The 12,500-nt window shown below is 44.1% G+C and overlaps 1 protein-coding gene across 6 annotated transcripts in view; it reads right to left on the bottom strand.

Annotated features, from left to right (window-relative positions):
• LOC310872625 (glutaminase kidney isoform, mitochondrial) overlaps positions 1 to 12,500 on the bottom strand; it is a 45,833-nt gene that overhangs the window by 8,445 nt on the left and 24,888 nt on the right. For all 6 annotated transcript variants that reach the window (XR_014570411.1, XR_014570412.1, XR_014570413.1 and 3 more), the window contains exons 6-13: positions 9,854 to 10,017; positions 9,489 to 9,547; positions 4,985 to 5,017; positions 3,877 to 3,935; positions 3,647 to 3,713; positions 2,503 to 2,553; positions 1,907 to 2,083; positions 499 to 630 (exon numbers count right to left, since the gene is read on the bottom strand). Coding sequence is in view for 3 of the 6 variants with exons in the window: in XM_083784653.1 (XP_083640779.1) it covers positions 499 to 630; positions 1,907 to 2,083; positions 2,503 to 2,553; positions 3,647 to 3,713; positions 3,877 to 3,935; positions 4,985 to 5,017; positions 9,489 to 9,547; positions 9,854 to 10,017 (742 nt within the window). In the remaining 3 variants the exon portion in view is untranslated. The remainder of the gene's footprint in view (positions 1 to 498; positions 631 to 1,906; positions 2,084 to 2,502; positions 2,554 to 3,646; positions 3,714 to 3,876; positions 3,936 to 4,984; positions 5,018 to 9,488; positions 9,548 to 9,853; positions 10,018 to 12,500) is intronic.

Raw genomic sequence — 12,500 nt, 5'->3', positions numbered from 1 at the left:
CACAGGGGTGAAAAATGGGTTACAAAATCGTGGGATAAAAAATATATATAAAAAATATTTAAAAAAATAGCAGACCTACAAGCTCGTAGCGTAGCTATCAGCTTGTAGATGTGCTATTTTTCAATAGCTAAATTTTCAATAGCTAAATTTTCAATAGCTAAATCTTTCAATAGCTAAATAGCTATTGAAAACTTTGAAAAAAAAACAGGCTGGGGCGCTAACCCACACTGCTCACCTTCTCATGGAGGACACAGGCTGGGGCGCTAACCCACACTGCTCCCCTCCTCATGGAGGACACAGGCTGGGGCGCTAACACACACTGATCCTGGTACCGTCTACATTTCTGGCTGTCACCCGTCTCTCCGGTGGTCACCAGACTATTCCTGGCTGTCACCGTCTCTCCGGTGGTCACCAGACTATTCCTGGCTGTCACCCGTCTCTCCGGCGGTCACCAGACTATACCCGGTTGTCAGTTATAGTAATATTGAATATATTTACCGTACAGAAATGGATTCCTCTCACGCTGTTCCCCAGTTTGTCCAGCGGGGGGCTCCAACACATGATGCCCATCACGTTAGGAACCACCAATAGGATTCCTCCTGCCACGCCCGACTTGGCAGGTAGACCCACCTGTAGTTAATTAACACGCACACACACACATTAATACAACACACACACACACACACACACACACACACACACACAGGTAGACCCACCTGTAATTAATTAACACACACACATAGGCTTGGGCGATATTGATTTTTGGATATCGGTATTGATACCGTGAATAATATCGCGATTATCGGTATTATCGATTATCAGCCTTTTTAATTTGGCTGGAACCCGAAATGCTGCCAAACAGCAGTATTTCCAGATGTTTTTTTATGAACCAACTTGCTAGGACTCGTTACTCTCACCGGCGACATGTTTTGTTTGCTTTCCTGGGCGGAGGCGGTCCGACAATGCTGCTGTCGCCTCGTCGCCGTAATTCTGCGTCGGTGCCATGCAGTCAATGCATGGACACTAAGTTATTAGGCAAATTATAGTTGTTTAAAATGAAATACTTGTAAATTCATCACACAGACACACACATACAGTTATGTAGATGTTTATTTAAAAGAAAATCCATATTTACATGACGGTAAAATTATGATATTGGGTATTATTTTCGATATTATTCGATATTCGATTTCGATATTATTTATATAGTCCACGATATTACCGATATTGATTTTAAATATCGCGATAAACGGTAATATCGATATATTGCCCAAGCCTACACACACATTAATACAACACACACACACACACACACACACACACACACACACACACACACACACACACACACACACACACACACACACACACACACACACACACACACACAGGTAGACCCACCTGTAGTTAATTAACACACACATTAATACAACACACACACACACACACACAGGCTGACCCACCTGTAGTTAATTAAGTAGGGACTAGGGGGTAGTGTGTAGGGGCTAGAGGGTAGTGTGTAGGGACTAGGGACTAGGGGCTAGGGGCTAGGGGCTAGGGGCTAGGGACTAGAGGGTAGTGTGTAGGGACTAGAGACTAGGGGCTAGGGACTAGAGACTAGGGGCTAGGGGCTAGAGGGTAGTGTGTAGGGACTACGGGGTAGTTTGTAGGGGCTAGAGGGTAGTGTGTAGGGACTAGGGACTAGGGGCTAGGGACTAGGGACTAGAGGGTAGTGTGTAGGGACTAGGGGGTAGTGTGTAGGGGCTAGAGGGTAGTGTGTAGGGACTAGGGACTAGGGGCTAGGGACTAGGGGCTAGGGACTAGGGGGTAGTGTGTAGGGACTAGGGGGTAGTGTGTAGGGGCTAGGGAATAGGGACTAGGGACTAGAGGGTAGTGTGTAACTCACATGGAAGGCGAACTGCCCAGAGAAGTCGTACATTCCACAGCTGTGCATTAAACTCAGGGTGTCTCGCACCGCCTCGGGGCTCAGCACACGCTCGCCTGTGATTGGGCAGAATCCTCCGTTGGCCAGCGTGGCGGCCATGACGCTGGCGCTCTCACACGTCACCTCGATGGAACAGAGCTGGCACGCACGTACATACACACACACGCACACGCGCACACACACACACACACACACACACACACGCACATGCACACACACACGCGCACACGCACACACGCACACACACACACACACGCACACACGCACGCACACGGGTACACGCACACACGCACGCACGGGCACACGCACGTACATACACGCACACACACGTATGGGTCATGTCAGGTCAGCATCGGGTTCAGGCAGAATTTGAGAACTCTAGCATGTGCGTGCGTGCGAGTGTGTGTGTGTGTGTGTGTGTGTGTGTGTGTGTGTGTGTGTGTGTGTGTGTGTGCATGTGTGTGGGTGTGTGCGTGCATACGTTTTGTGTGTGTGTGTGTGTGTGTGTGTGTGTGTGTGTGTGTGTGTGTGTGTGTGTGTGTGTCTGTCTGTCTCACCTGGAAGTAGAAATCCAGAATGGAGGTCATGTCAGTTCCTTCAGGGAAACACTGCAACACACACACACACATCTGACCTGTCAATCACCAACTAGCTGTCAATCACCATCTAGCTGTCAATCACCAACTAGCTGTCAATCACCATCTAGCTGTCAATCACCAACTAGCTGTCAATCACCATCTAGCTGTCAATCACCAACTAGCTGTCAATCACCAACTAGCTGTCAATCACCATCTGACCTGTCAATCACCAACTAGCTGTCAATCACCATCTAGCTGTCAATCACCATCTAGCTGTCAATCACCAACTAGCTGTCAATCACCATCTAGCTGTCAATCACCATCTAGCTGTCAATCACCAACTAGCTGTCAATCACCATCTAGCTGTCAATCACCATCTAGCTGTCAATCATCATGTCAAACGTCTAACAATATCTTCAAATTACTCTTCTCCCTTCTGGCTCCAAAACTACGGAATGTTACTCATGTTACTCTGCTCTCAAGGGGAGGTGGAGACGGAGCGACAAGTATAAAGACATCAGAGAATATTCTTCCCTGAATTTAAAGAAAAATATAAATAATTTGAATCCACCATTAATAACTCATCACTCCAATATGTTCTGGGAGAACAGTCCAAATGCACAGTTTTGGCGGCAAAATACGTGTGGAGTTGTCATCAACTGAGGGACAGACAGTGGACAGTAGAGACAGGTATATCTGTCTGAGGGACAGACAGTGGACAGAAGAGACAGGTATATCTGTCTGAGGGACAGACAGTGGACAGTAGAGACAGGTATATCTGTCTGAGGGACAGACAGTGGACAGTAGAGACAGGTATATCTGTCTGAGGGACAGCCAGTGGACAGTAGAGACAGGTATATCTGTCTGAGGGACAGACAGTGGACAGTAGAGACAGGTATATCTGTCTGAACAGGGTCATTAAGTTGCTGTTATGTTTATGTTTGTTAATTTATTTTCATTGTTACTGTATTGCTTGTTGTTCATTATTGTTGGGATGTTTGTTGACTTATGTTTTGTTGTATGTACGCTTTGGCAACGTAAAACATATTTATCATGCCAATAAAGCCTTTTGAAATTGAAAAATTGAGAGAGAGAGAGAGAGAGAGAGAGAGAGAGACATTACCTTCTTCTCTTTCAGGTAATATCCAATGGCAAAGTTCCTGTCTCCTGATTCGCGCTCTGACTGGAACCTGAAACACCAGAGTCACTGTGATTGGCTGAAGGAGCTGTCTGTCAACCCTGTAGTCCCGCAGACAGACAGACAGACAGACAGACAGACAGACAGACAGACAGACAGACAGACAGACAGACAGACAGACAGACAGACAGACAGACAGACAGACAGGAACTCACGTAGCGTTGCTGAAACCCACATACTCGTTTCCCGCCATCTTGTTCAGGAAGTCCATGACCTTATATGGAGACATGGAGACAAGATGGTAATAATATATACGATTTATATAGCGCTTTTCTGGGTACCCAAAGTCGCTTTACAGAAAGAAGTTCAGACATATTTATTAGAAAACTATTAAAACTATTTAAAAAGGTTTAAAAGGTTAAAAACTAGAAATCAAAATCAAAAGAGGGACAAAAAAAAAGAAGAAGGGTGTGTGTGTGTGTGTGTGGGGGGGGGGGGGGGGGTTATGTAGGGAAAGCCAGTTTGAAAAGGTAACCATAGCAACTATAGGCTCGTCCCTATAGCCAATCAGGTGATGGGAACGTAACCATAGCAACTATAGGCTCGTCCCTATAGCCAATCAGGTGATGGGAAGGTAACCATAGCAACTATAGGCTCGTCCCTATAGCCAATCAGGTGATGGGATCGTAACCATAGCAACTATAGGCTCGTCCCTATCGTCTATGGTCCCTATAGCCAATCAGGTGATGGGATCGTAACCATAGCAACTATAGGCTCGTCCCAATAGCCAATCAGGTGATGGGATCGTAACCATAGCAACTATAGGCTCGCCCCTATAGCCAATCAGGTGATGGGATCGTAACCATAGCAACTATAGGCTCGTCCCTATAGCCAATCAGGTGATGGGATCGTAACCAGAGCAACTAGGCTCGTCCCTATAGCCAATCAGGTGATGGGATCGTAACCATAGCAACTATAGGCTCGTCCCTATAGCCAATCAGGTGATGGGATCGTAACCATAGCAACTATAGGCTCGTCCCTATAGCCAATCAGGTGATGGGATCGAAGACATGTTTAGAATCGGGGTTTGAAGAATGTCTTCTAAATCCTGACAGTTTTGTGTTTCTATATCAGTCGTTCTCAAACATTTTCATGTCAAGAGCCCCAGAAATATATGTAATATGCCACCGAGCCCCCCCCCCTCCCCCCCCCAGAAGCAAAGATTTGATTTAACCCATTCTGACCTGAGATCAGATTCATACGAGGTTTCCACTGGACACACACTGGTCTGATTAGTTAAACAATAAATGATTAATTACTTACATAATCGAATTTCTCAGCGTTGCTCGCTCCTTGCTGAGAGAGAAAGAGAAATATGATTCATTTATTTACATTAATATATAGTCATGTAGATTTAGTCGACTAAAATCACGTGACATTTATTGGACTAAAACTAGATTAACACTAAAACAGGTGACTAAATATAATGTCATGATTTATATAATTTAAGGCTTTTAGTAAAAATATGATTCGTTTATATACTTTATATAAGTTCGTTGCTGCTGGGAGGAAACATCCTAACTAACTCCACCACCTCTCCCCTCTCAAACTGTCTGCTATAAAGCAGCTAACTCCACCACCTCTCCCCCTCTCAAACTGTCTGCTATAAAGCAGCTAACTCCACCACCTCTCCCCCTCTCAAACTGTCTGCTAAAGCATCTAACTCCACCACCTCTCCCCCTCTCAAACTGTCTGATATAAAGCAGCTAACTCCACCACCTCTCCCCCTCTCAAACTGTCTGATATAAAGCAGCTAACTCCACCACCTCTCCCACTCTCAAACTGTCTGCTATAAAGCAGCTAACTCCACCACCTCTCCCCCTCTCAAACTGTCTGCTATAAAGCAGCTAACTCCACCACCTCTCCCATCTCAAACGGTCTGCTATAAAGCAGCTAACTCCACCACCTCTCCCCCTCTCAAACTGTCTGCTATAAAGCAGCTAACTCCACAACCTCTCCCCCTCTCAAACTGTCTGCTAAAGCAGCTAACTCCACCACCTCTCCCCCTCTCAAACTGTCTGATATAAAGCAGCTAACTACACCACCTCTCCCCCTCTCAAACTGTCTGCTATAAAGCAGCTAACTCCACCACCTCTCCCCCTCTCAAACTGTCTGCTATAAAGCAGCTAACTCCACCACCTCTCCCCCTCTCAAACTGTCTGCTAAAGCAGCTAACTCCACCACCTCTCCCCTCTCAAACTGTCTGCTAAAGCAGCTAACTCCACCACCTCTCCCCCTCTCAAACTGTCTGCTATAAAGCAGCTAACTCCACCACCTCTCCCCCTCTCAAACTGTCTGCTAAAGCAGCTAACTCCACCACCTCTCCCCCTCTCAAACTGTCTGATATAAAGCAGCTAACTACACCAACTCTCCCCCTCTCAAACTGTCTGCTATAAAGCAGCTAACTCCACCACCTCTCCCCCTCTCAAACTGTCTGCTATAAAGCAGCTAACTCCACCACCTCTCCCCCTCTCAAACTGTCTGCTAAAGCAGCTAACTCCACCACCTCTCCCCTCTCAAACTGTCTGCTAAAGCAGCTAACTCCACCACCTCTCCTCCACTCAAACTGTCTGCAGATAAAGCAGCTAACTCCACCACCTCTCCCCCTCTCAAACTGTCTGCTATAAAGCAGCTAACTCCACCACCTCTCCCCTCTCAAACTGTCTGCTATAAAGCAGCTAACTCCACCACCTCTCCTCCTCTCAAACTGTCTGCTATAAAGCAGCAAACTCCACCACCTCTCCCCCTCTCAAACTGTCTGCTATAAAGCAGCCAAAATATTAGGTTTTCTTCATTTCCATTTCCTCAAAATGTAACATGGTGGAGTTAGGTGGACCTGCATTAATATTTCTATGTTAGAAATGATTCATTAATATATTTGACATTAACATGTAATTAATAATTAATCTATGTTAGAAATGATGATCATACAACTAGACATAGATGATTGGTTGAACCCTGTGACATCATGCCAAAAGACAGGGATGATTGGTTGAACCCTGTGACATCATACCAACAAGATGGAGATGATTGGTTGGTTTACGGAGGTTAAAGTTCAAGACCTGCAACCAGATTCTACAAAACGTTGAATAAATTTACTGTTTCCTGACTACCTTTTTCCACTGATGAAAACTATTGTAAACTAAATGGAAACTAAGCTACCGTATGATGGGTTAGGGTTAACTAACCTAAGACTAGATATTATACAGCATGATGACTGAAACTAAGACTAAATATAGTGACAATTCCGTCAACAAATCCTCGGAAGGGACTAGTGGACAAGAGATCCACTAGGAAGGGACTAGTGGACAAGAGATCCACTAGGAAGGGACTAGTGGAAAAGAGATCCACTAGGAATGGACTAGTGGACAAGAGATCCACTAGGAATGGACTAGTGGACAAGGGACTAGTGGACAAGGGATCCAGTAGGAGTCATTTTACACTGAAAATCACTCATTACGTTATTAAGTCATTAAGGCCCGCCAAAATACATTTTAGTCGGCTGAATCACCTGTAGATTTAGTCGACTAAAATCACATGACATTTAGTTGACTAAAACTAGACTAACACTAGAACATTCCAGGTGACTCAAATGTGACTAAACGAACGCGAACTAAACGAACGCGCACGAGCGTGCTGCCGTCGTGAACATGCACAATGATAGTCAACGGACCAGCGCGTTCATGTGTTTGGGGCCAGGCTGCAATACCTTCATTTGGCCACTATGTCCATTTCACCTCAGGGTTTCCTCTGGTCTCTATTCATATATACTCTAAGGCTTGGTCCTGTAATGTCAGATAGTTCCTGTTTGGTCCTGTAATGTCAGATAGTTCCTGTTTGGTCCTGTAATGTCAGATAGTTCCTGTTTGGTCCTGTAATGTCAGATAGTTCCTCCACAATTTATGAAACATGATTAGAATGATGATGATGTTAAACAAACTAATGTCACTACATTACATTTCTACACAGAGGAGAGGAGATGAGAGGAGAGGAGAGGAGAGGAGAGGAGAGGAGAGGAGAGGAGAGGAGAGGAGAGGAGAGGAGAGGAGAGGAGAGGAGAGGAGAGGAGAGGAGAGGAGAGGAGAGGAGAGGAGAGGAGAGGAGAGGAGAGGAGAGGAGAGGAGAGGAGAGGAGAGGAGAGGATTACCAACGTTGACCCTTTTGAAGGCACTGGTCATTATTTCCCTCAGTTCCTATGTCTGGAAAATATGCAAATCACATACAGTAAGACCTCCACACCCAGCCAGCCAATCACAGCCCACCGAGGTCTCCAGGAAAATCATAAGAAAATAAATGCTTGCGGAAGGTTTATCATTCAGTGTTAGGATTTAGGGTAGAATTAAGAAGAGAGTCTATAGTTCCACACATTGGAACTATCCCATTGAGACAAAGCGGAGTGCTGTGGGCTATAGTTCCACACATTGGAACTATCCCATTGAGACAAAGCAGGGTGCTGTGGGCTATAGTTCCACACATTGGAACTATCCCATTGAGACAAAGCGGGGTGCTGTGGGCTATAGTTCCACACATTGGAACTATCCCATTGAGACAAAGCGGATGGTTTTATTAATGTTTTATCCCATAGAGGGGAGGGACAGAGGTGGTTCTGTCCTTAGAGTATATATGAATGGAGACGGCACCAGAGTTCTCCTCCCATCCACTTGCATTAAGGTGGAGTTCTCCTTCCATCCACTTACATTAAGGTGGAGTTCTCCTCCCATCCACTTGCATTAAGGTGGATTTCTCCTCCCATCCACTTGCATTAAGGTGGATTTCTCCTCCCATCCACTTGCATTAAGGTGGATTTCTCCTCCCATCCACTTGCATTAACACATTTAGTACAGGAAGTGCCTTCAAAATGAAGGCTATAGAGTGCCAGAGTTGTCTGATCGCTTTTACTTTGAAAGCCATGAAACAGGAAACACTTGCCTAAAAAAGTTGACTTTACAAAGGGACCTCACATCCCCGATCATCTTAATATATTGTTTTACGCTCCAAAAAGCGTTCATATTTTGCGGGAGAGACGGATGATGAGCAGAAATGAAGCGCCAGCATATCGATCCATTCATCACCACGGAGAGCGCCCTGGATTAGGAGATACGAGTCATTCTTTCCGCCGCGCTAACATGGGAGTCAATGACAAGTGAAAGTGAAAAGCGAAAGTGAAAGTGAAAGTGAAAAGCGAAATGCCAAAAAAAAAAATAGGAAAAATTCTGAATATTCTTATCTCGCCCCGCGTCGCTGGGACGTCGCTAGGACGTCCTCACACGTCAATAGTACTAATATTTCGGGATCCTTATGACGTTCTCAGACGTCCTATGTATATAATCTGTTAAGGTGGATTTCTCCTCCCATCCACTTGCATTAAGGTGGATTTCTCCTCCCATCCACTTGCATTAAGGTGGATTTCTCCCTCCATCCACTTGCATTAAGGTGGATTTCTCCTCCATCCACTTACATTAAGTTGCTCAAAAGCGCATGAGGCGATTTCACTCCTCCTTCCCGGGTAGGAACAGAGTGCATCCCAGCGCTGCAATACCAAATTGGGCCACTATGTCCATTTGGCCTCAGGGTTTCCTCCGGGTGCCGTCTCTATTCATAATACATACAAGGTCCAACTTCACACAACACTAGAATAAACATTGAGCCAGGCTGAAGACTTTATCTAGTTGCTAATAAAGCCCACATAGTAAAGATAACATTTAACGTGTAGATAACAGTAAACATAATATTTAAACAGAGATAACGTGTATAGTGCAACGTTTACCTTTATCAGTGAAGTGCAAACAATGGCTCCAGCGTTCACCATGGGGTTGTGTGGCTTATCTGGAAACACAGTTATAAAACTACATTACCCATCAAGCATAGAGTTATAGAACTACAGTTTAATGTTATAAAGAACTATATTCACCATGGGGTTGTGTGGCTTATCTGGAAAACACAGTTATAAAACTGCATTACCCATCAAGCATAGAGTTATAGAACTACAGTTTAATGTTATAAAGAACTACATTCACCATGGGGTTGTGTGGCTTATCTGGAAAACACAGTTATAAAACTACATTACCCATGTAATACTAACCCCCCTCATCCAGAAACAGCTTGTTAAACCTCAGTAATAGTAATACTAACCCTCCTCATCCAGAAACAGCTTGTTAAACCTCAGTCCACTCGGCTCCTTTCCGATGAACTTGTGCACGTAGTCGGTTCCGTGGTCGTGCACGGCGATGGCGTACTTCAACGGCTTCACGCACGACTGCAGGCAGAACGGGACTTTGGTGTCTCCGACGGTGTGTCTGTAAAATATTAGTATATCTGTTAATTAACTGTTAATTAACTGTAATCTAAACATTATGCCACTCATTAACACTAGGAAGGCTGAAAAAAATGCACTACTACTCAGTCGGCTGAACGGTCAGGGGGACGTGTTTTTGGTGCGATTTGATTGGCCACTCTCTCCCCCACTCGTCCCTCTCCAGCTGGAGAAGACATTGTTCAAGCCTGCATCCCATTTCCAACAAATTAAATCATATATGTTTCTAAACACATGTTTTCACTCCTAAAATGTATAAAACTAATAATACATGTGAAAAAGATATATTTTGCCGTTGCCCGTTAGTGCTATATTGCAACATAGCCATGGAAGAGTGTTGCGTTGCTGCCTTCTGTTGTTTTTTTTTTCCTTCCAAAAGAGCCAAGATCACTCGTCTTTTCTCGTGTGTTATCGATGTAATTAATATATGTGACCCCACGCGATGTACAGACTGCTTGACTAGGCATGTAAACATGACATAATTGTATTAATGTTTAAGTGTAATGATGTTATTGACCGGATTGTCCGTAGTCCTCCAGCCGTTAGCTTACAGTTGCTAATATTATAAGCTAACAACATTACTAAAGCCAATGTATTGCATTAAATGCGGCCTGTCCGCGGTAAATTACTTATACAAGTGAGTCGCGTTATATTTACCTAAATTACCAGCCAAAGTACATTCCAAATAAACAATTATTAGCCACGTTATGTTGTTATATCAGTTTAATTAATAAAAAAACATCGTTCAGAATACGGCCGTTAGCACTGTGAATTCAACATCCGGTGAGAAGAGGATACGGATCGTGTATGTGTTGTGTATGGAAATCAGTGCATACAGCTTAACGGATGTAAGCCTTGCACACTAAATAGAAACATATAGGCTACAGTCTGCCACTGTATGTTGAGGAGAAACCCCAGCTCAGCTGCTGTTTATAACATCGTGCAGTTATTGAATTCATGAACATTTACATGCTTCCCTGAGAGGGAGAGAGAGAGAAAAAGGAAAGTTCCACAAAACATTTAGAGGTTTGGGAGGTCTATCTGGTTGGAATGATTTCAAACACTTTTTATTTTGTATCGCGCATCGGCAAGCGTTCTCGCTTCATGGAAAGTAAATGTCGGGTCGAGTCTAACCGAGCATGCATTCAATAACATCCCACCCTCATCATGGATAATAATCATTGTATTCATATTCCTATTATCTTATCAAAATAATAAAAAATTCCAAGTTAATTAACCAGCCAAACGTATATGATTTAATTCGTTGGACATGGAATGCAGGCCTGAACAATGCCGTCTCCAGCTGTCTGTTTGTGTGTTCTTTTTTTTCTCCACCCCTCTTTTCTATAAAACCTAACTCGCTCATTTTTTGCTCATTTAAAAAAATTCAAAATACCATGTAAACTACAGAATTGGGACTTTCATTTGGTATATAGATCGGTTATGTAGGCCCTCTCTACGAAACGATATCAAGTGAAAAGGAAATGTCGGGAAATCGGTTTATTGTGTAAAAGATTGGATATACGTCTTTTCAAATAAGGCCGTTAGCACTGTGAATTCAACATCCGGTGAGGAGAGGATACGGATCGTGTATGTATTGTGTATGGAAATACAGTGGGTGGGCTTTAGACCGGATGTAAGACTTGCACACTAGCAACAGCAGCAGCATTTGAGAGAGGGAGGAGGAGGGGAAAAAAAATCTCGCAAGCATTCTCGCTTCATGGAAAGTAAATGTCGGTCGAGTCTAACCGAGCATTCAATAATGATATAATAATAATAATAATAACAATGATAATAATCATTGTATTCATATTCCTATTATCTTATCAAAATAATAAACAAATTCCAAGTTAATTAACCAGCCAAACGTATATGATGTAATTCGTTGGACATGGAATGCAGGCCTGAACAATGCCGTCTCCAGCTGTCGGAGGTGACAGACGAGTGGGGGAGAAAGGGTGACGGCGGTCGATTGTGCCGATTATAGTCAGACTGAGTAAGAGATATATGCCTAAAATCATATTTACAAAACGTTTCAAATGGGGGAAAAAACAGAGATGATTTCAATCGAATATTTAGACAAAGTCATGCAAGGGGAACTTTCTCTGGACTCCATGGGCTAAGAAAATAAACATTGAAATCTCAAATTCGGTCAGAACGGCTGCTCAGACTTCCTAGTGTTAAAAGTCCTGTCCTTGGTGTCTCCGACGGTGTGTCTGTAATTATTTTTATTTTAAACGTTTTTTTTTGTGGCTTTCGCTTTTATATTATTATTTTTGTAGAGTGTCCCAGGATGGACCTCTGAGCCCCAGGATGGACCTCTGAGCCCCAGGATGGACCTCTGAGCCCCAGCCCAGGATGGACTCATTAGATCCACTTGGCAGAGCCTGAGCAGAGCCTTTTGTGGCGGTTCTGGACAACCGTGGGTCCGACCGGCTCGACACCGGGCACTGCCCTCCGTGTGGG

Source organism: Protomyctophum parallelum (assembly GCF_964188405.1).
Source record: "Protomyctophum parallelum genome assembly, chromosome: 15".
NCBI lineage: Eukaryota > Metazoa > Chordata > Actinopteri > Myctophiformes > Myctophidae > Protomyctophum > Protomyctophum parallelum.
Note: the sequence above shows the minus strand (reverse complement) of the source record. Positions and strands in the feature narration are given on the sequence as shown.